The sequence below is a fragment of the Ochotona curzoniae genome, unplaced genomic scaffold (genome assembly GCF_017591425.1).
Source record: "Ochotona curzoniae isolate NIBS_2020 unplaced genomic scaffold, NIBS_Ocur_1.0 scaffold_1852, whole genome shotgun sequence".
Taxonomy (NCBI): domain Eukaryota; kingdom Metazoa; phylum Chordata; class Mammalia; order Lagomorpha; family Ochotonidae; genus Ochotona; species Ochotona curzoniae.
Genome location: NW_024467087.1, coordinates 39960471 through 39983920, shown reverse-complemented (window position 1 = coordinate 39983920; position 23450 = coordinate 39960471). Strand labels below are relative to the sequence as shown.

Genomic DNA, 23450 nt, shown 5'->3' with positions numbered 1-23450 from the left:
AGGGGTTTCTCCAAAGATAAAAGGAAATTCCTGGTCCCCATGGTACCTGGCTTTGAGACAAAAGGCCCAGAAAGGTGCCAGACTTGCTACTTCCTTGGTCCCTTTTCAAAGGTAAAGAGACCAGTCTGAGGCCCTCCCCCACAGTGGCCGGAGACAATGGCTGATGCTTCAGGTGGGGAATTGGTATGTTAATGCTGCCCTTGTCTCTTGGAAGATACTCTGGTGAATCTAAGACGTGGTGGGGAAAATGCCATTTTATCTTTGAGAAGAAAATGGCTCAGGGACCTAGGATGCCCTAACAGCCCAGTCTAACTCCTCACACAGTCTCAAAGGTAAAATCAGGATGAATATGAAGCATTATAGATTCTTTTGTTGCTAAAAAGAAAGTATAGCCTGTCAGAAGTGTATTAGTTCCTTCAGGTCTATTAATGTCAAAATGGACTAGCAACTTGAAAGATTTAAATGTCACATGTTAGGAGGGAATGGGTTGTTGTGTTGCTAATGTGAATGCTAATAATTAAGTAATATGAAAAGGAATGTAAGTAGGGGTCATCTCACCTCTAAAATCATAGTATAGTCTGAAAGTGTCAGCTGCAAAGTAATTTTCCAGAAAAGGCCTGGTTTCTTCATATACTTCCTTTGTAAAACTAATATTTTGTTCTCACAGAAAATAAATTTGGCCCCAGGTTATAATAGAACATACTGAAGAATTAAAAAAAAAAAAGCTAAAATGAAATATTTCAAGACTTCAAAGTACTGTAGTACTGTTATTAATACCTGATAAAATAATGCCGGCATAAAATATCGAAAACGGCCTAGTGGATCCTAAATTGGTATATAACAAACTGTGCTATTAACCCATTTTTACAATTCCAGGTCTATTACTTTTCAATCAAAGCAATTTTATTTCTGATTCATGATTGATTTTAATGAATTTAACTCAAATTGCAAAATTATTTTAATTTCCTTTATACTTCATGATTAGCCTACTTAAAAACCTTTTTTCTGAAGTGTTCTTGCCAAGCAGCTTGTACCAGTTACAGGCTGGGATGCGGCACTCGTCCCACCTAGTCTGCAGTGTTGTATCACAGCAGCCTTCCCAATCTAATTTACAAGTATTTGCCCACTACACATGCATTTATAAAAGTAGTAAGTTAATTCAATTTAAAAATAAATTTAAAAAAATAATTGTATACAAAGAACATATTTTATGTTACTTTTCTCCTCCCTCCATTGTCTCTCCTCCTTCCTTAATTTTCAAAAATTTTTGCTATGATATGCCTTCAGTTTAGTTTATAGTGACAAGTCCATTCTCCAATAAACATAGAACTCAACAATTAATAAGGTAAAAACAACGCTGTTGCTCAGAAATATGCACAAGATCTATAACAATAATGAAATTTCAAGCTGTCAGTTTTACTCATATATATTACATTTTTTGTACTGTGTACTTAAGCTACCACAAATCGAAGAAAATAAATGTTATTTCTTTTGAAGGTTGGCAAATTACACTAAGCCTAATGCATTTGCATCCCTTTTGTTGCAAAAGACAGGATTTATTTTGGGGTAGGTAACTAGTTCAGGGTCTTGGAAACCACTCCCCCATCATCACTTAGGGGTTTGCTCCATTTTGCCCACTTATCATCTCCTGGGATGTGAGAGGGAGTGGTACTGCGTTGTTGCATATCTAATCCCTTTACAAGCCCCTATAAAGGCCCATAACAGGAAGATACTCACACTCTTGGTCACGCACTTGCTTCATTCTGGCACTTGACATCCTCAATACCTGCTAGTTCTCTAGCTTCCCAAGGACAGACTCCAGTGAAAGGTATGTCCTTAAACATGGCCCCTGTATGTCTTTATTTTTCACCCTCTGCTCACTGCTTGGGAAAGACAGTAACGACATTAATATTAAGATTTTTTGTATTTCTAATGTGTGTACTTTCGAGAGTTCCAGGAGAGGTGAGGTCTAACAGGAATGGAATGTGGGCAGAGAAGCCAGGGAAAGGTGAATGTCTGCAGCTTTGTAAGTGTGCCCAGGTTGTGCATGAGGACAATTCCGGTTTGCAAAGCAGGATTTAATCCGGGGTGGGGAGGAGGGAAAAATGGTTCCTGCCACACTATGCCAGGAAGTCTATATCCAAGGAAGGAAAGAGAAAACAAAAACAAGGAAATGTTGGGGACGGTGTTTTTATGCATCATCCCAGGGGAGTTACTCAAAGAATAAGGGAAGTATTTGTGCATAATAGCACCTGGTTTTGAAAAAAAAAGAACCTCTGAATGGTGGGACTGATTAACTTGCTCCTTCCGTCTAATGATAAGATGATCACTGGGGCACCATCTCCTAGACAGTGACCCAGAGATGCGATTATGTGGGTCACTTCACCCTTGCTTTTGTTACAACTCTGAGATGGTGAGTTGATATGTTAATTCTGCCCCTCTGTCCTTCCTCAAGGGGAGAATGTGGCCTTGAAAGAAACATGCTCTTGGAAAGTTTAAAAAAAAGAGGGGGGTGGTTGGGAAATGCAATTTTATATTTTTAAAAATATGATTTTTAGCTGCCTACTATTACGTATGACTTCTCACACAAGATTATATGGCAGATCTGTTTTCAGATTTCTGAGGAATCCCTAAACTGTTTTCTGTAATAATTTTATTAACTTGCATTCCCACCAATAATGTACTAGGGTACTTTTTCTCCATATCCTCACCAGCATTTGTTATTTTTGGAATTTTGTATGGTGGATATTCTTACTGGGGTAAAACCAAAATCCATTGTGTTTTTAATTTATGTTTTTCTAGTAGCTAGTGATCTTGTGCATCTTTTCATGTTTCTGTTCACCTTTTTTTATCTGATCCTTTGAGAAATGCCTGTTTATGTCCTTAGCCCACTGAATCATTTTCCTTAACACAAAGCTACAGTTTTACAAAGAGTGCCAGAGACCAGTATGAAAAACTGTCCACCATGCACAACAACATGGTCAAGCTCTATGAGAATCTCGGAGAATACTTCATCTTTGACTCTAAGACAGTGAGCATAGAAGAATTTTTTGGTGATCTCAGCAACTTTCGAACTTTGTTTCTGGTGAGTAGTTGAGCTTATTGCAAAGCCTTTCACTTTCATTTGAGCTCTTGTTCACTGGTCATTTTTATGTGCTTATTGACTATATGGAGTGTATGTTATAGTCATTCATTCAACAAGAATTGACAGCATTTTTATACATGTGACATGGGTCAAAATGTTTGATTGACTTAAGTAACATGTGATTCTAACTAAATTGTCTTCAACTGCAGGCGTGTGGGAAACACTATTAAAAATTTATAGAAAATAAGTAAATTGGCACTAAAGTGATTTTTGTTTTTTTGTAACATAATTTCACCCAGCTTAAAAATGCATATATAAAATCATTTTTCATTTACTACATTAAGTGATTATAAACTGATGAACAAGTCAGTTTGATAGCCTAAATGAAAACCTGATTTTAAATTGGACTGTGTAAATTACCTTAAATATCTTTCATTTTTTTTAATTTAGACTGTCACTCCTAGAAATAAAAGGAAATTTTTGCATGTATTAGGGATAGGCAATTAGGATGCAGATTGTGATGCTAGAATAAAGTTGTGTTATCTACATGCTGTGGCAACATATCTCCTCTGCACCCCATGAACCAGTAGAAGAAAGCATATGGTAGCAGAGAGAGATGCATAATAGGTGGTATATAGGTAAAGGTCCATATATTTGAAAAAAGGAACTCCAGCGATTTCCTCCAGCAGTTAGCAAATGAATTCATTGCAGTTTGACATGTGTTTCTATTTCCAAAGTTATTTGTTAAATAAAGCTTCCTCTCCCAGTCAATAGTGTCACCCCATGAAATTGTTTGATTTTTATGTGACTTACAAAATCTGTAAGAAACAAATATACGTGTGGAAACAAAATTGTTTTCATCTTACTAACCCAGGAGATATAACCCAGAACTTGTCCCAAAAACTAAATAAGCAGCTTCAGTAATAGAATCCAAACCAAAAACCCTTATGAAAATGATCATTTGTCTTTTTCTGGTGACAATATTAACTAACTTTTGTCTTTGCCACTTAATATATACATATTCAAACTTTTATCTAATCAATAAATAGTAGTGCATATTTTATTCTCAAAGAGAAGAGGAAAATGATCAAATCACTTTCAAACCTTAAAACCATAAATATGATTTGAACTTACAAACCAAGTTATATTTACTTATTTTCAAAAAGAAAATGTTGAAAAGAAATGAGAACCAAACACAGTTTGCATATCAATACACAGACACAGAAAAGTAATGTAATTTTTCCCTTGTCACAATGTGTTTTTAATTATAATTTCTGCATTATAGTCTGTACATAGTCAAATTCACCAGATGCCTAGATGTCTTGCTAAAAACTAATATTACTTCTCAATCATAACTTGTTTAAAAATGAAGATATTATTGTTAAAGAGACCTGATTTTGTGTCCTGGTACTGCCACAAACACTATATGACATTAGGTAAGTCATTTATTATCCATTTTTCTTAATGAAAACCGATTCTCGGGAAATCTATAACAACATATTTCTTTTATTAGTCTATGAGTTATGGTCTGAATTTCAGCTAACAGTCATATATACCTATATAGGATATATTTTATGAGTTTTTTGCATTTTCTCTTGAATACAGAGAATGAATGTGTTGTAAATCTTATTTGATGAAAATAATTTCATATTTTTATGTACAATTTTTATGTACTTGCCTTCCTGTGAACCTGTTCAGGTTTAATTTTACAAGTAACCAGATCCTATTATATGTCAACCACTCCAAAATGCTTCCCCAATGCACTCCTGGCCAGCCACTTCCATCTTTCTCTTAGATACACCACTACTACCACTTTTATCTACACATTTTTATGTACTCACTAGCATAAGAACTAGATGTATGACTTCTTAATTGGTTTGAACTTGGATTTGCCATTGTAACCACTCTGGAAACTGATTTCCATATCTAAAAACTATAGATCATAATTCCTGCCATGTCTTCCTCATTTGAAAAGATATCCTGGCATTTGCCACATGTTGAGTGTTATTAATGATTTTCTGATCATCCTTTCAATTATTTATTTAGAACCAACTAGGTTTTGTTAGTGTTCCGGTCTAGAGATAAAAGAAAGAGAACAGCCTCCCTCTGAGTGGAAAGAGGTAGCAAAAATAAAAGCAATATAGTTTGATAAGTGCTATCATAGGAATATATTGAGGTATGATAGTGACACAAGAGAGGAACTGCCTAACTTTGTCTGTGCTGGACAGAGAAGCTTTTATAGTGAATGTGACATTTGAGCAGAGTTAAGAAAAATTCATAGGAGTTTGACAAACAGATTTGACATGCAGGTTTAAAGGTTTTACACCTAACCTATAAGTCAGAGATTCCTAAATCAGCATCACAAACTTCAGTCAATCATTTGTACTCACCATGTTCCTGTTTCATAGTGGGCTTAAAGTGATTTCACTCTCCCAGGGGAGGGAAAAAACCCTGAAAGAGAGACAAAAATTGTAATCGCCGCAAGTTCCCATTTTCTTAGTGCTTGGTGTTTGGCCTCAGGGTTCTTAGTGCTAAAAGCATATTGGACTACAGATGGAAGCAATAAAATACCAGTAGTGCTGAGAAGAAAATAAGAGTTCTGATTCATGTGCTACCAAAAATTACTTCCAAATGAACTCAGGATTTCATCTTGGAAGATCTATTTGGCATGCGCAGTATATACAAAATGTACATACCAAAAATTCTTCCTTAGAGTTATCATGTAAAGTATAGGAAAAATAGAAATAAACAAAAAGGATTGGCACTTTGGATTAAGACCTTTTTCAATATAATCACACTCAAATGAAAAAGCAAAATTGGGTAATCTCTATAACTAATTACCATTCATATTATACATTATTCAAATAATGAGGACATTAAAGATATTCAGAATGAATATGTAATATATTAGTGTGGAGATACAGGTAATTAGAAATAATTCCAAATTTAGAATGAAGAGTGGCTTTCTAGGTATTTTCTGTGAGTTTATCTCAGTTAAAAAAAAAAGAGTCCATAATATAGGCAAGATTACTTAATAACCCATGAATGTAAGTTGAATATTTTCTGAAAGAAAATCAAATTCCAAATTTATGCAGTGTCTAAACATCTTTTTTGTTTATTTTGCTTTATGCTTCAGTCTTTTTACTAGTTCAAATCGTTGACTGCACAAAGTCTTTTTTTTCCTTCGTGATATTTTGAATAGAATATTCAAAGTCAGTGAACCTTATATGTCTCACCACCATGAAGTATCTTGCTTAGGCATAAACATTAATTTCTTCTGTTGGGAAAGTATTCAAGGCAAGTATTATACTTCAATAACTTTCATAGCTTCAAATAAAATATAAAAAAATAATCCTTCTCTCTTTTAAATCTGTCAGTTTCCTGCTGCTTCTGTATGTTTTGTTTTGTTTTGTTAAAGAACAATGTTACCCAGGTACTCAATAAATATTTGCATGTTCTCATTCTACACCTCAAATAAGGAAATATAGGCATAATATGTGGTAGATTTATTAGACTTATTGACATAATTTAAAAAGAAGATTTGACTTACTGTTTATCATGCAAGCAGATTTCTGCTCAACAAAGTATGTGTTTCCATTCATCTGATAAAGTTTAGATCAGCTCTTAGATGAGCATTTAAATGGCTGTGAGAGGACTAGTGACATCAAATAATCATGGGGTTTTATGCCATGTTAAGTCTTGCTCCCCCTATCTTCGATTGTTTTTATTTTATTTTATTTTTTAAAAGATTTATTTATTTTTATTACAAAGTCAGATATATAGAGAGGAGAAGGAGAGACAGAGAGGAAGATCTTCCATCTGATGCTTCACTCCCCAAGTGAGTGCAATGGCCGATGCTATGCTGATCCAAAGCCAGGATCCAGGAACTTCTGGATCCCACGCGGGTGCAGGGTCCCAAAGCTTTGGGCCGTCCCCGACTGCTTTCCCAGGCCACAGGCAGGGAGCTGGATGGGAAGCTGGGCAACCAGGATTAGAACTGGAGTCCATATGGGATCCTGGTGTGTTTAAGGTGAGGACTTTAGCCGCTAGGCTAAGCCGCCAGGCCCTATTGTTTTAAAAGATTTATTTATTTTTATTGGAAATGCAGATATACAGAGAGGAGGAGAGACAGAGAGGATGATCCTCCATCTGATGGTTCACTCCCCAAGTAGTTACAATGGCTGGAGCTGAGCCAATTCAAAGCCAGGAGCCAGGAGTGTCCTCCAGCTCTCCCACATGAGTGCGGAGTCCCAAGGCTTTGGGCCATCATTGACTTCCTAGGCCACAGGCAGGGAGCCGGATGGGAAGCATGGCTGTTGGGATTAGAACTGGCAGCCATATGGAATCCCAGAGCATTCAAGGCAAGAACTTTAGCCACTAGGCTATTGTGCCAGGCCCGCTATCCCTATCTTCTATGTGCTTTCTGAATCCAAATCCACTTATTTCTCTCCATGTCCACAGATATTCTTATAGTTCTGGGCCTCCACCATCTTACAGCTTGACTATAACAATGACCTCCTGACTAATATGTGTGTCTTGTTCTCTTAGCCATTTCTGGCTCCAAATCAATTCACCACATTATAGTCAAATTTGTATTAAAAACAAAGGAAACAAAGTGATTGTTACCTTCCTGACTTAGGATCCTTTCATGACCTCCCTGTGAACTCGGGGAAAAAACTGAACTTTTAAAAATTGAAGTGGTTTACAGAATCTAAAAAGCCATGATTACTTCAAGGCCAGATGGATTATTGACTCTGAATGGACCACACTTAGAGTTAACTTTTGCCTCAAAGGAAGAAAAGTCAAGTCTGGGAGACAAGTGCATGCAGCAGAACAAAACCTAGATTTCTAAAGAGAACCTGAGCCTCTTAGAACAGTACTACAAGCATAGTATCAAAAACAGAGGAAGGGCCTGGCGGAGTGGCCTAGCAGCTAAAGTCTTCACCTTGAACGCACCGGGATCCCATATGGGTGCCGGTTCTAATCCCGGGAGCTCCATTTCCCATCCAGCTCCCTGCCTGTGGCCTGGCAAAGCAGTTGAGGACGGCCCAAAGCCTTGGGACACTGCACCCGCGTGGGAGACCCGGAAGAAGTACCTGGACCCTGGCTTCAGATCGGCATAGCATCGGCCGTTGCGCTCACTTGGGGAGTGAATCATCGGATGGAAGATCTTCCTCTCTGTCTCTCCTCCTCTGTGTACATCTTACTTTCCAATAAATAAATTTTTAAAAAGTGTTGACATTAAAATAAAAGCACGATATTTCTCCCCAAGCTTTGTATAATACCTTAAAAAAAAAAAAAGCCAGAGGAAAACTGAGAGGCCAGTGTGTGCCTATGATGATGCCTTAATTTCTCCCATGGCTGATAAGACGTGGAGTTGTGACAACAAAGGTTACTTCTAGGTTAATCCTCAGGGATGTTCTCTCTTCTGTTTTAAGTAATTGTTCTTTCAAAGTTTAAACTTCTCTGAGTGCTCCCGGTGTAGCTATGTTCTTCTGGAGGTACTCAATTTTGAGAAACTTTCATCTCTCTTAAACTATCTTTCCTTTTACAAGGCCTCAATCATGTCCAAATCTAAGATGTAATTGGAAAGCCAAAGTGAGCATCTGCATGTAGTTCGACTCAAAAGACTAGATTGATAATATGCAGAAAATTTTATTCATTCATTAAAGGCAATTTGCCTTTAAAGAAATGAAGATGAATTTCTGCATTAAACGATTGTGCGTGTAATTCCTGATCTAAGAATAATAAGTTATTTTGACACATTTTTAAAACTTCACGTCACAAGGCACTTGACATTTAAAAGAAACTTTAGCGTAGTACAGTATAGCACCATTAAAATGGTAGGCTTTTGCAAGAAAGCAAATATTTTGCTATAAAAGTTAATGTGTTAATGCACATTGTAAACTGTTGTCTAAAATTCTGTTATATCCAAATTGCTATTTGATGCCCTTTAAGGAGGTACCTCCTTGTCAATAAAATAAGTCATTTATACCACCTTGAGAACATGCAGGACCATGAATGTTTTCTTTGTGAGGTACATGTATCTGAATCTCATCATCTGGGCATTCAGAGGGTGTGCCACTATAACCCAAATATCCCAAGTTAGGTCTTCTTTTCCTCCCAACTGGCAGGAATGACGTACCTGCGGAGTCTCTACTCTGGGTGCATCTGCAATCATCTTACAGGTGCTAAAAGCATGTCAGCTATAGACACCATTTGACATTTGTTCACAGTCGAGCTACTGAGTGCCTACTATTCTGGAGTGCTGAGGTGAAGCATCCAGCAGAACAAAGTCTGCTTTTTCTGCCTCACTGCTACTTGAGGTCCTCTCTGCTAAATGCATTTTGCTGACAGAACTGCTTGAGGTCACCTTCAATGAAAATGCATATGTGTGGGACAAGGGTGCCATCTTCTATTGCTCCAAATTTGCCGCTGATGATTAAAATCCTTTCGTTCCATCGTGATGTTATGCTCAGTGCAAAAGTAGCTGTGCTTCATACGATGCTTCATAAGAACAGTTTCTTTCACTTCTCATCGCATTCCTTTCTCCTTGGAGGCTTTTTAAACGGTTTCAATACCTAGAGACCTGAAAGAGATCAGGATATCATAAGTTTCTTCATTGTCCTATCTTCCCTCCCTTTTACTCAGGCACCTAAGCATGTATCCTCCTTTTCCTGGAAGACAAGACTAAATAAAATTTCAGCATGAATCCTTTCATGCAGATAGAGCCCTAAGGTCTACCATCTCCTTCTAGTTAATCACATACACCCAGATAATTCCCTTTGAGCTCAGTTGGGACCACCCTGGCTACATAGCCTTAGGTTTATTTTGATCTATTGCAACTCTTTGAAAATAGGCGATCCATGTAAAATATATGGTAACTCTATTAAGTAGAATATTTGGCCAGAATGCTTCATTCCCCAGCTGTGTTGGAGAGTCAACTTTACTGTATTATACACATATCATTGAATTCTTCTTTAGAAAAAGATGTCATCTACACAACTACTGTATTCTGTTACACTGTTTACTTTGGGCCCGAAGTGAATGTTCTGATTTTTTCTGATATGATTGTTTTTTGTATTAAAAGCTAAATATATCCTAAAGAATAATATACAGTAATGGCATACATACTTTAAAGGAAACCCAAATTCTACAGTAGCACAACAATACCTGTTGGTCTGAATGCTTTTTAAAATATGTATACTTTTTTACATTGATATTGTAAAACTTGTAAATACCATACGTTTTCAAAAAGTATTTCCTGATGTTTTTAGAAATGTCTAAAAATCTGAGACAATGTAATAGACGTTACATTATGTTACATTATAATCTAAGACAATGACACTAGCAAAATCAACTCAGTACCTAGTTTTCCTATTAAAATCGAAACTAAAACCAGGAAACAAAAATGCCATATCGGTTAATTCTAGCAATAATACATTACACAATATTTTTCACATAAATGTTCCTCATAAAGAAGTTATCATTGAGGCGTGTCCTAATACTAATAAGCGGGGGAAAGATAGGTAAACAGTATAGTATTCAAGCTGATTTTTTCAGTGAGGTTTAAGATTAACTAAGATTGATACATACCTGTCGAAGCATGCTGGTTAGCATCTGAACATGAAGATGCCACCATTTCAGTTTGTTGAATTTTTTCCATTGTACTGCATCCTTATTTGCTTGTCTGTTTGCTTATAAATCTCTTATTAGAAAGGAGGTCCTAGGCCTGTGGAAGGCAGTAGAAGACCAGACACTCTGGAATCCTCCTTGTTGTGTGCTCTCTATGCCAACTGCCTCTCCCCAACCCTTTTCCTTCTTCAGTTATTTAGCAACTGGTTCAAATCACTTCTTCTAAGAAGCCCTCCGTAACACTCTCACCTTAGTCTAGATAACCCTTCGTTGTGCTTTCCTGCGTCAATGCTAATATATTTTACCTTGTAGAGTGTCCATCTCCATGTTCGCAGTGATTAACAATCTGTGGACCAAGCACAATGCCAAGTACTAATGATTTGTTTGAATAATTTAATGAATCAATAAAACAGTGAGTAAACTAAGCAACCACAGATGTAAAAATACGAAAGGATTACACTTTAATACTTCCATTCTTGTGGACAGGCATTCAAAGGAACATATAGTAATGCATGTTTACAGAGAACGTAAAAGCACAGAGGAGAGGCATTTCAGTCTGATTTAAAGAAGGCTTCACAAAGTGACATGTAAACCAGGTCTGATCATTGTTTTACTGCTATCTGACCTTTCATGGTTAAAGTACTTTCCTTTTTATTTTGTCCAACCTCATTTGGTGCTTAAGTTTAATGGTAAACATACATTGTGTCCCAGTGCTCCATGCAGAGTTTAAAGTGGAAAAACAGCTATTTTGTTGCCAGAAAAGCAGTCACCAGTTAATTATTACATTCTTAGGTTATCCATTTTTTTTGTTAAATGAATACTAAGCGAACTTCAATTATTTCTTATGACTGACACCTGTCTTGAGCAATAGACCAATCATAGCAGATCGTATAGCACAAAAACAGCCATTTTAAAAAACTGTCTAGGGCCCTGCGCGGTGGCGCAGTGGTTAAGGTTCTCACCTGGCATGCCCGGGATCCCATATGGGCACCGGTTCTAATCCCGGCAGCCCCGCTTCCCATCCAGCTCCCTGCCTGTGGCCTGGGAAGGCAGTCGAGGACGGCCCAAAGCTTTGGGACCCTGCACCCGTGTGGGAGACCCGGAAGAGGCTCCTGGCTTCGGATTGGCTCAGCTCTGGCGGTTGCGGCCACCGGGGGAGTGAATCATCGGACAGAAGATCTTCCTCTGTCTCTCCTCTCTGTATATCCACCTTTCCAATAAAAATAAAAAAAAAAATAAATCTTAAAAACAAAAAACTGTCTATCAGAATCAGGCTTGTTTTCACAGCGATACTCCCCTTTCCCGTATCCACCTCCATGCGTTTGGTAAGTTCCAGAGTTAGTTTTCATTGTCACACCAAGTAGCAGATGCTACTGTATTGAGTAGCAGACAGGGATGCTGTAAAACACCACCCTCTGTATACAACAACGGAAAATGGCTCAAAATGTCATAAATGTTGAGATTGAGAAGCTTCCTTTCTGGTACCATCTGCTAAAGTTGTGTATTTTTTGTTTACTGTGGATTTTTAAAATTTGCTTTTTAATGATCATTTTGGGGGCTGATATTTGAGACAGGGGTTAAGATACTGCTTGGGAGGCACACATTCCATACTGGTGTTGTGGCCAGTTGGGCCCCTTGCTGGGCTCACTCCATGCTCTTCCCTTCATGGGTGAAAGAATTTATGATGGAGACAGTCTATGGAAAAGCACAATTATTTAAAGCGAACAGAAGGTGCAAACTCAAGACCTAAGTGCTAGCAAGGTCAAGAGAGACAGATCATGAACCCTCCAGCAAGGGACAAAGAGAGAAAATATGAAAAAACAGAAAAACCCAAAATACCCCCCCAAAAGAAAAGAAACCTGAAAATCTGGGCATGCTTTCCCATTACCAAGAGGCCATGCTGCTGGTTCTGGGGCGGGGTTTAATTGAATACTCAGTAGTGGTAGAGTTTTGGTAGGGCTTCAGTACTGCCCATTTCCATACCCTGTTTTGGAAATATCAGAAGAGTCATGGCATGAGGTACATAGTGAGAGTGCCTCCCCTTCATTGTTATCTCATTATAATCACTTACAATGACCTAAAAGTCTTCATAGGAACATATCTTGAAGCCATATTGGATATTTCTAGCTTGGTGTTGATTCTGAGCTTGCAAAATTGTGGAACTTGTGATTTCCGTTACATGAAATGGAGTGACTTGGTGCACAGAAAGCCAGTTTGGATGCTGAACCCTAATTAATCTCAAGCTGGGGATTTTGTGGCTGCACTGCTCACCAGTGGTTCTCATGTGATAATTTGGCTATGGCTGTCCAAGTATAGGTTCCTGGAGCTACCACACCTTAATTCCTCTTGCTAATGCTAGCTAGCTACCCTGCAGTTTGGGCCCTGGTCTACTGCTGAGTCCAACTTTGCACTGTTGCCTACCCTGGGATGCAGCAGATGGTGGCTTGAGTATTTGGATCCCTGTTATCTGCCCTGGAAATTTAGATTGAGTTGAGATTTTGTCCTGGCCTACCCTGGCTATTGCAGGCATTTAGGGAGTGGACCAGCAGATGAATGATTGATCTCTTACTCTTCCCTCATCTTTCATATCAGTAAGCAAAAATTTTTAAAACGTATCATTTGGAAAATAATGTGTAATGAATCACATTAATAAGCAAAATAATGTACTAAATGAATTAATAACACACTTCTCCTATCAGTTTGTTATTTTAATGATATTTCCAGTGATCAGCTGGATCTTAGTTACTAATATTTTCTTTTTTTAGTTTTTTAATTTTATTTTTAATATTTTTTACACGTTTGAGAGGGATGCATGCCCATTTGGGCCTCTAATTAGAGTGAGGAGGATCAGGTATGAAGGAAAATGAATGGGACGATTGATTTGGTTATTTTTTTTTCCTCCTGTGCACTAGGGGAGGAAGAGGAGAGGGTTGCTCCTTACTGTAAAGCTACATCAGCAACCAGGGATGGAAGAGGGTCTATTTTTTTTTTAAGATTTAAAAAAAATTATATTATTTGGGACTTCCCCCAATCTCCCACCACCCAATACTTTCCCTATGTTGCTACAATAGTACGGTCCTTCATAAGGCATCGTAATTCCATCAGTCTCTTATTTAAGTGTGCCCCGACATTGCTGGTACAGACAGTATCAGGCAGTCTAGTATGCCATTATCTACACATTTCCAACAGTTTCATTGGGAGTGAAAGATGGTCTTTTGATGATGGCTTAAAGACCCCCAGTGTGGGAGGAGTGTTGCAAGGGTGTTACTTAAGTGGTTTTGATAGTTCTGAGAAGTTGTTGATTTCGTGGTTCCAGGGTTGAGAAAATTTTTGAAGGTCTATTGACTGACAAAGTCCACCATAGCACATCTACAGACCCAGGGACATGCTACAAAGCTTGGCCTTGGCCAGGAGAAAGGTCTAATCTGTTGTCCTTTTCATCTTCTGATGAAGCAGTCAACATCCCCTGCTGTCATAGATGAGTTGACCATTATTTCCCTTGCGTACATCTGGACGGGCATCAGCAACAGAGGATGTCCAGTCCTAATACATGCACTCCAATGCTGGACCACACAGAATATTTTCTGTAGAACTGAAAAATGTGCTGGATTTATATGCCAGGCAATGTGTTTTTTAAATCAATCATGCATGCAAATTATGAGAAAATTAGAATAGAAAGAATCAGAAGAATCACCCAAAAAATAAGATGAACAGTTTGGGATATATTCATCTTAACATTTCCCTCTACATATTTGTATGTGTGGTTATTGTTTTACAACCTAAAGTCTTGTAATGATGTAAGTCCCCAAATGTGTATTTACTTGCAGAAAGGCTAGTTAGTGTTTTATGCTCGTATAGATATGTCCATCAGGATTAAGTGTGTTATGCCTTAGGTTATGATTTCAGTTGTGATTAAGATGTGAGTTGGTACTTTTATGATGTCTTTTACAAACATCTGGACTTTTGCACCAAACTAGTAGTCATGACAACTGCAAGCCACCTGTAAATAGACCAATGGAATCTCGCTTCCTCTTTTCTACAAAACATGCTCATCAAAATTCCTTAAGGCAAGGGACCTTAAATTGGTGAGCAGTGACTTGAATGTGTGTGTGTGCCTGTGTGTTTTCTTTTCTCCCATCCTCTCCTTGAACCGAATCTCAATGTCATAGAACACAGTCTCTTAAAACTCTTTTTTAAGACGTGAAACTTGTTATAATCATAAAAATGAATCAGCTACTATTTTTACACATGTCTGTTTGATTTCAGTTTCTGTAAGCATTTGTTTTCACGATATTCAGAATTTTATGACATTCTTCTTTTTTTTTAAATTTATTTATTTGAAAGAGTTAGAGAGGGATAGACAGATAGTTCTTCCATCTTCCGGTTTAATTTCTGAATGGCCACAATGGTTGAGGCTGGGCCAGACAAAAGCTAAAAGCTTTCTGTGGGTCTCCCATATGGGTGTAGGAGCCTAAAGGTTTAGGCCCATTTCTGCTGCTTTCCCAGAAGCATTAGCAGGAAGCTGGATCTAAAGTAGGAGAATCAAGGACTAGAGTCAGTACCCATATGGGCACCAGTGCTGTAGGCAGCAGTTTAATTTGTTATGCTACAATGCTGACCCTTTTTGACATTCCTGGTGGGACTGTTGTACAAACCAGAGATACATGGTATTCATGAAAAGCCGGAAAATAGAAGACCAGTCATCTATTCAGATTTTGAAAAGGAAGATACCTGATTCATTATTCAGGGATATTATAAAATTCTAGGTTTATGGTAGTTGATTACTCAGTATAATGGTGTAGCTGGGATCATTCTATTGTTTTCAAATTTCATTAAGCATACAAAATAGTCAAACTTAATTAGAATCACTGTTTCTTGGAGTAGTGTGCATATTTGGTGTTTTAGTTATCTTTGGCTTAGTAGTAAAAAAAAAAATCTAAAGTCATAAACATCAGAGTCACAAAAACGCAGTGATTAAGAAGAGCAAAAACAGATGGTTTTGTGAATTATAGGTACATCATGACCATAGCTGTTATGACCAATATAATGTCTAGAGGAGAATTATGGGCCAATGTCCTCAACAAATTTGAACTTTTATATTTGTTCTTTGTTTACTTTTTCATAACTATTTTCCATTATATAGTACCTTACTTTGAATCTTTATGATTTTTATTTTATATGCTTTCCTCCTTTATCACATGACATTTCTAAGTATTTGCTCCTTAGTTTAACATGCAAGATATATCATAGCTACTTGGTTATTATAAATGTTACTGATAAAAAATTTTTGTAAGTGCCTGAAAATAATTGATTTTACATTGCTTTTAAACTGCTTTCATGTTTTGGTGTTTGCTTTTTTTCACAAAATATCAGGAGGCTTTTGGCTTCCAAGTGACAGAACACATGAATAAAATTAGCTTGAGATTATGGCTTTATTCTCTTACACCACAAAAAGTATTAAGGTAGGCAGTTACTTCATTGGTTAATTCAACAACTTGAACTTGGATCTGGGATCTTGGATTTTCCAAATATTGGCATTTTATCTTTGACATATTGAGCCTTGGTTGAAGGATCCTTGCAGTTGTCCTGAACATTACATGCAAATGGAATGACATCTAACAAAAGAGATGATGTTGTTTCCCATGAAGCTTTGAAATATATGCGGACATTTGTAGAAGTCCCTGGACAATTTTATCCTTCATATTCTGTCACCCACAGCTTGATCTCATGCCTATGCTTGAACCAGTCACCATCAAGTAGAATCTTAGACTAACCATGATCTATCTCTGGAACTTAGACAGGGCCTCTTCCCAGAGCCTGTGGCTGTAGAGTGAATGAGTAGCCAAGACAATCCAGAGCATTGCCAGCAGGTATAGAGGTTAGCATCTGATGGATGGATTGATGCAGACCACTAAAGGCATGTTAAATGGTGCAAAAGTAAATTCCTACTCAGCAGTGTTTGAATTGTCAGAAGTTCCAAATTGGCATTATGCAACTGAAGGATATATGTTGTTCACTGAAATGCACACTTTTGTTCATTTAAATAGATTTTTAAGTACATATGTATGCTTTGGGAAATAAGAAATATAAACAGAAAACATTAACCATTTAAATGATCCTTCCTGTGTGTGTTCTATCTTTGGCTATAATATATTTATTTAAGTTCTGTTTTTCTAGCTTGCTTACTTACTCACTTTTTCTCATTCATTCATTGAGCAATTACTTCTTTTTTTTTTAAAGATTTTTTTTTATTATTATTTTTTTCATTGGAAAGGCAGATATACAGAGAGGAGAGACAGAGAGGAAGATCTTCCATCCGATGATTCACTCCCCAAGTGAGCACAACGGCCGATGCTATGCTGTTCCAAAGCCAGGAGCCTCTTCCGGGTCTCCCACGTGGGTGCAGGGTCCCAAAGCTTTGGGCCGTCCTCGACTGCTTTCCCGGGCCACAGGCAGGGAGCTGGAAGGGAAGCGGGGCTGCCGGGATTAGAACCGGCGCCCATATGGGATCCTGGGCGTGCAAGGCAAGGACCTTAACCACTTGCGCCACCGCGCCGGGGAGCAATTACTTCTTATGTTCTGACTAAATGACAGATACTGTTCTCTCAACTGGCATTGTTTAATTTAATTCAGGAAACAAAAACAGAAAAATCTTCACCGTCATAGAACCACATTTGTAATGGGCAAAGTGAAGCAATAAATACAGATTCTGGGAAAAGTATAGCATGTGTTAGGACGTAAGTGCTTTGGAAAGGAGAAGTTGTGCCAAATGTTTGGCCACATAATTAAGCCTGAGAGGTTTCAACATTAGTTATGAAGTCCTATTGTACAACCAAGAGACTTACATGTTTGGCCTTAAAAAATTTTTTCCTTCAATGTAAAGATCACTGAGTTTTCCTCTTTAGAAGACTTTGCAAGTTGAAATTAGATAATTTTCATGCAATTCCTAACAATTTCATCATAAGTCAAGTTAAAAACTTAGAACACAAGATGTGTGAGAAATCATCTGTCCGTTTCACAATGCCATCTCAAAATTTAAGACCTTTGAATTAAACAAGTTAAAAATTTCTTTTTGAAGAGAAAACAAAACAAAGCAAATCACTGTTTTTGCTAGTGAAGGCACTAATTTAAAAATACTAATTCAATCTCAATAATTACTTTTCTCCCAAGGTAGCTCAGATACATTACTCTGGAAGACAGACATTAATATTTCAAAGTAGGTTCCTAGACAGGAGAGTCTGACAAAAGATGAGTTGTACAGCAAAGCATGTAGTGGAGTACAAGCATATTTTAGTGCCAAAAGTATGAAAAATTACAAGGAGCTTACAAAGACATTTAGTACATCTTGGATTCCTTCCCCTTGATTCTTGTTCACTGCCAACTGTCAGCTAGTTGATCTGATAAAGTAATGCGGTACTAATGTGTCACTCATTCTGTACTACATATGCGCCCTTTAAATTTCAGGACAATGCCTTCCTTCAGCAGATCCGGTTCTACTGTCAAGAACTATTTGCAGCATGGCTAACTGATAGAGGAAATATTGGTGGGTGGAAGCAGCCTGTATTGTACCTCTGAAAGAACATCATATATGTGACCGCCTCATGTTTCACTGTCTGGGATTATCCATTCCCTGCAAAAAAATCCCCACAATTTAGTCAGTCTGTTGTGGTGTTACAAACCAGCTTTTGTTTTCCAAATTGGCACCTTTCTGGCATTGGCCTTCAGCCTGAAATAAGGGAATGGGCCACCCAAATTTAGCCTACCCTCTGTTCTTTGTAAATAAAGCTGTATTGACACCCAGCCCACTAATTTGTTTCAAGTATTGTTTGTGGCTGCTTTCACACTGTAATGGCAGGGCTGAGTAACTGAGTCCATTTGACCACCAAATTTAAAACACGCATTTGCTTTCTGGCTCTTAAATGAAAAGAAAAAGATTGTCATTTCTTAATATGAGGAATTCAAATGAATATTAAAATGATAATCAGAGAAATCACAAGAAGTCTTGATTTTTAATTTTTTTGTTTAAAGAATAGCAGTTTTTTTAAGATTTTTTTTAATTGGAAAGGCAGATTTATAGAAATAAGGAGAGACAAATGGAAAGATCTTCCATCCACCGGTTCACTTCCCAAGTGACCACAAGGGCCAATGTGGAGCCGTTTTGAAGCCAGGAGCCTGGACACTCCTCTGGATCTCTCACCCAAGTGCAGGTCCCTAAGATTTTAGGCCATCTTCTACTGTGTTCCCAGGCCACAAGCAGGGAGCCAGAAGGGAAGTGAGCAGCTGAGATATGAACTGGACCCATATGGGATCCTGGCATATGCAAGGCAAAGACTTTAGCCTTTTAATTTTAATTTTCAGCAACACTCCCTTTTTAAGAGAGGAAATAGCTTTTGAGAAGGTGGGAATTTGGAGTATCATTGGCACAGATGTGGTATCCACTTGGTCGCTGATTTCCTCTTTCCTTTCCAGGTAATATTTACTTTATATATTGTCCCTTAAGCAGAAATACTGCAGTCATGCATGCCAAACAGGATGACCAGAGGAAGTGGCTCCAGCCTTACTGTGTGAGACCCAAGTCCTATTCGGCCTGAGACCTCACTTCACTTAGCCATGGATGCAAAGAACAATGTAGTATAGTAGGTTTGCACTGTATGTTTTACACTCAATATTTTGCTCATAGTTTTTGTTAAGGTACAGTATACATATAGCCTGAGCACTGGAACAATTCTTTGGTGTCCTGAAAATAGAATTTTTGTTTAATCAGCAGAAATATCTCCTAAGGCTATTTCCTTTGATGCCCTTCCTTTAGTCTTCAACAGAAGCATTACCAAGGGCCTACCCTTGGTCCTGTATAATTTTTCCTGAACCATTCGTCCCAATTTTGGTATATGTGCTGCCGACGCAATCACTTCCTGAGCCATTCATATCTTTCTAAGGCCATCCAAGTTTCCTGAGTTGGGCTCTTACTCTTTAGATGCAGATTGAAGTTTATTGTCTATTGGTTGGCTTCAACTAGATTGATCACAACTCTCAATTTCAGCACATTCCAACTTCCTCCCATATTTTCTTGTATTAAAAATGCAACTTTGGGCCGAGCATGTTAGCCTAGTGGCTTAAGTCCTTGCCTTGAATGCTCCAGGATCCCATATGGATGCCGGTTTTAATCCAAGCAGTCCTGCTTAAGTTCCAGATCCATGCTTGTGGCTTGGAAAAGCATTCAAGGACTGCCCAAAGCCTTGAGACCCTACACCCTTGTGGGAGACCTGGAAGAGACTCTGGTATCATGACTTCAGATCGGCTCAGCCCCGGCTGTTGTGGCTGCTTGGAGAGTAAATCAACAGATGCAGTATCTTCCTCTCTGTCTCTCCTCTTTGTATATCTGTTTTGCAATAAAAAGAAATAAATCTTTAAACAAAATGAAAAATAAAAACACACCTTCATGTCTTCTTTTTTTTAATACCTGATTGATGACATTTGTTCAATATCTAACTTGGATACATCTGCCTGAAAAAAATATTTCCCAAATCCATGAGACCTTCTCATTTTATCTGCCATATTCAGGATATGTTATATACTGCTGCAATAATCTTTCTAGTTGTCCTCAGTTCAGTCTTAGTGCCCTGCAAGCTATCTTTATGTTACTGTCACAAATATCTTTCTAAGACCTAGGGACGTTCACCTTCTCAGAAACTTGCAGTGGCCTCACATTTGTGACAGTACATTCTAGACCAATATTTGGAAACCTTTGGCAATATAACTTCCCCCAACTGCTATGCTTTTTCACTGTTTCAGTACCATCACATTCACAAGCTCTCTTCTACTTGGTAGAGTCATGTGTTTAATATTTTCTTGTGGGGACAGGGGGAGAGAGAGAGAGAGAGAGAGAATGAATCTGATCTACTAGTTCACTCCAATACTCCCCCAATGCTTGCAATAACCAGGGCTGAACGAGGTTTGAACTAGATGTGGGCAACTTGGTCTCTCCTGTGAATGGCAGTCTCCCTGGTACTTGTGTTAGCTCTCCTTTGCCTCCCAGGGTGCATATTATTAGGAAGCTAGAATTGCGAATGGAGCTGAGCCTTGCACCCTGGCACTCTGATAGGGAATTTGGATGCCTCATGATGTTTCTTGACCACTGTACCAAACATATACCCTGAAGAAATCATTTCTGTCCTTTCAGACTCATTCAGTGACCACTATCTGTCATATTTTTCTTAACGCTTTCCTTCCCCAACTCCAAGGAGAATTCGTTGCTTCCTGCTTTACATACTCATATCACATTCTGGTTATTGTAACACCTTCTTTATCCTGTGCCTGCCTCTAGAGTAAATATGACTTGCCTATGTTTTAATTTTTATTACATAGAGGATATGTGGTCCATAGAATGAACCAGCAAGTGCTTATTGACTGGTAACTGTGTTTAGAACTGGCAGCCATGTTCCTCCTATACCAGAAATCTAAAAATAAGTGGCCTTTTGGATTAAATGCTTCAAAACCCTACTCTCTCCCCCCCCCATTTTTTTACTTATTAGTTTAATGATTTATTTGACTCATCATCAATATTGATTTAGCAAAAATTTGACTAAAGTAAATTGGTCTACTCAGCATCCTAAATTGTGAAATCTCAAATTGAACTATATTTTCCATGTACAACACTTAAACAGGGCTAAGAGTAGGCTCAGGAAGTATCTCATGTTTACTCCAATTTATTTGTGTATTCTAATATCAGACTTCTCATTCTTTATCACAGCTTTGTGATTCTCTATTCATTTGTAACCAGTGTGACCCTTTAAATCTTAATTGTTGGAGTGTATGTTTCATGTAACCCTTAAGCTGCTACTCGGGATGCCCATATTCCAATATCAGAGTGCTTGGGTTTGAGTCCCAGATCTGTTCTGGATGCCAGGTTCCTTTACCCTAAGGGTGGTCAGGTGTTGGCTAAATAGACCTGGATTGAGATTTTGGCTCTTAGCTTTGGCCTGCCTCAGCCCCAGCTGTTGCAGGCATTTGGGAAATGAGCTAGCAAATGGGAAACTCATTTTTCTTTCTCCCTTTATCTCTCTCTCTCTCTCTCTCACACACACACTTTCAAATTAAATAAACACTTAATTTTCAAACAACTCATTATTAGGTTCAGCACTGTGGTATGGCAAGTTCAGTTGCCACCTACAGTGCCAGTATCCCACATGGATGCTGTTTCAAGTCATGTCTGCTGCATTTCTAACCCAGCTGTGTGCTGATGCACTTGGAAAAACAGCAGAAGTTTAAGTACTTGAGCCCCTGCACTCATGTGGGAGACTCAGAAGAAACTCCTGGATCCTGGGTTGTGGCTCCCGGCTCCCAGCTCCCAGCTCTTGGTCCCGTGCTCCTGGCTCCTGGCTCCTGGCTTGGGGCTGGCCTACCACTGGCCATTGCAGCCATTTGCAGAATTAGCCAGCAGATGGAAGACTTCTGTCTTTGTCTCAATCTCTTCCTCTCTCTATAATTCTGCCTTTCAAATACATAAAATAAATCTTTTTAAAGAAATTAATTATTTATCCATAGCGATCTAGTCACCTGCTTATGTCTCTAGTATTTCTCTTTCTTTTTATGATAAGAATAATTAGAGAAGGATTATTCTTCAAACATATACCTGATCTTTCTACTTTTTCTAAGTCTTGCCATCTTCAAAGACTCTTTGAAGAGAATAAAAAAAATCCAACTTCTCTCTTTTGGGGAGTTGTTAGACTTTAAAAGAAATGAAATAGTCATAAGTTTTACAGAATAAAATCTAGTCATATTAAATTTCTGAGGTATGTCACAGTGTATCATATTTTACCTTTGTGAGTGCTTTAGTGTAAACACAATATGCAGAAACTGACACTGAGATTTCATTGTATGAGAGAACACATGGCTCAAAAAGGCATTATGTGGAAGTTCACATTGAAAGAAATTGAGTCTAAACATGACATTTATTCTTGCAAAGTTTTGCACAGGAAATAAAATCCAGTATGTCTGTAAATTCCCTAAATCCTCTTGTAAGTTATTTGTCCAACATGTCAAGTCTAATGGCAAAATCCCTCTATACCAATAAATAAGGCAACTTAAGCAGAAGATTCATGATGAAGCCAGAGAACTCCTGTATAAATAATGACATAGTGCTAGGGGAGAAGGAGGTAAAGGAAAGGGCAGTAGATCATTAGCATAGTAAGAAAAGAATATTCCCATCAGTAAGTAGGCAATGATATTTGGCCAAATCTAGGTCATGATCAAGGATATAATTACAAATGAGATGGGTTTTACATCATGGGATATAGCTGGAGTGTTCATATACAGATGGAATGGCTTGCTTCCCAGAATGCAATCACTACTATATAACAATGCCTTTTTATTTCTGGTTTCAAAAAGAGGTTTATAAAGCAGAATATGTCTGGCCCCGACATCTATCCCTTTAAACCCAATTTTGTTGAGACTACCCCACCCCAAATATATCGTTCTCAGATATTTTCACAGATTAACTCTCTACTGTAGTATACCCAAGAGTCAAGATGTTTAAAGAGATAAGAAATTGCATATTCATTTTGTTTTTCTGGTTTTATAGAGTAATGACTCAGACACACAAGAGTATACCTTTAAAGCCTAAATGTCCTAGAATAAAACCTTAGGAATCCACTGTGGGTTTACATCATAACTCAGACCGTTGGTATAATCCTCCTAGTGCTTCAGCAGCTAACTGGCCCATTTTTCAAAC

General features: G+C 38.0%; 1 protein-coding gene across 6 annotated transcripts in view; it reads left to right on the top strand.

Moving 5' to 3' along the window:
• The window catches only part of DIAPH2 (diaphanous related formin 2), an 830745-nt gene that overhangs the window by 605256 nt on the left and 202039 nt on the right, over positions 1 to 23450 (top strand). For all 6 annotated transcript variants that reach the window (XM_040999826.1, XM_040999825.1, XM_040999824.1 and 3 more), the window contains one exon: positions 2921 to 3085. In XM_040999826.1, the coding sequence (XP_040855760.1) occupies positions 2921 to 3085 (165 nt within the window). The remainder of the gene's footprint in view (positions 1 to 2920; positions 3086 to 23450) is intronic.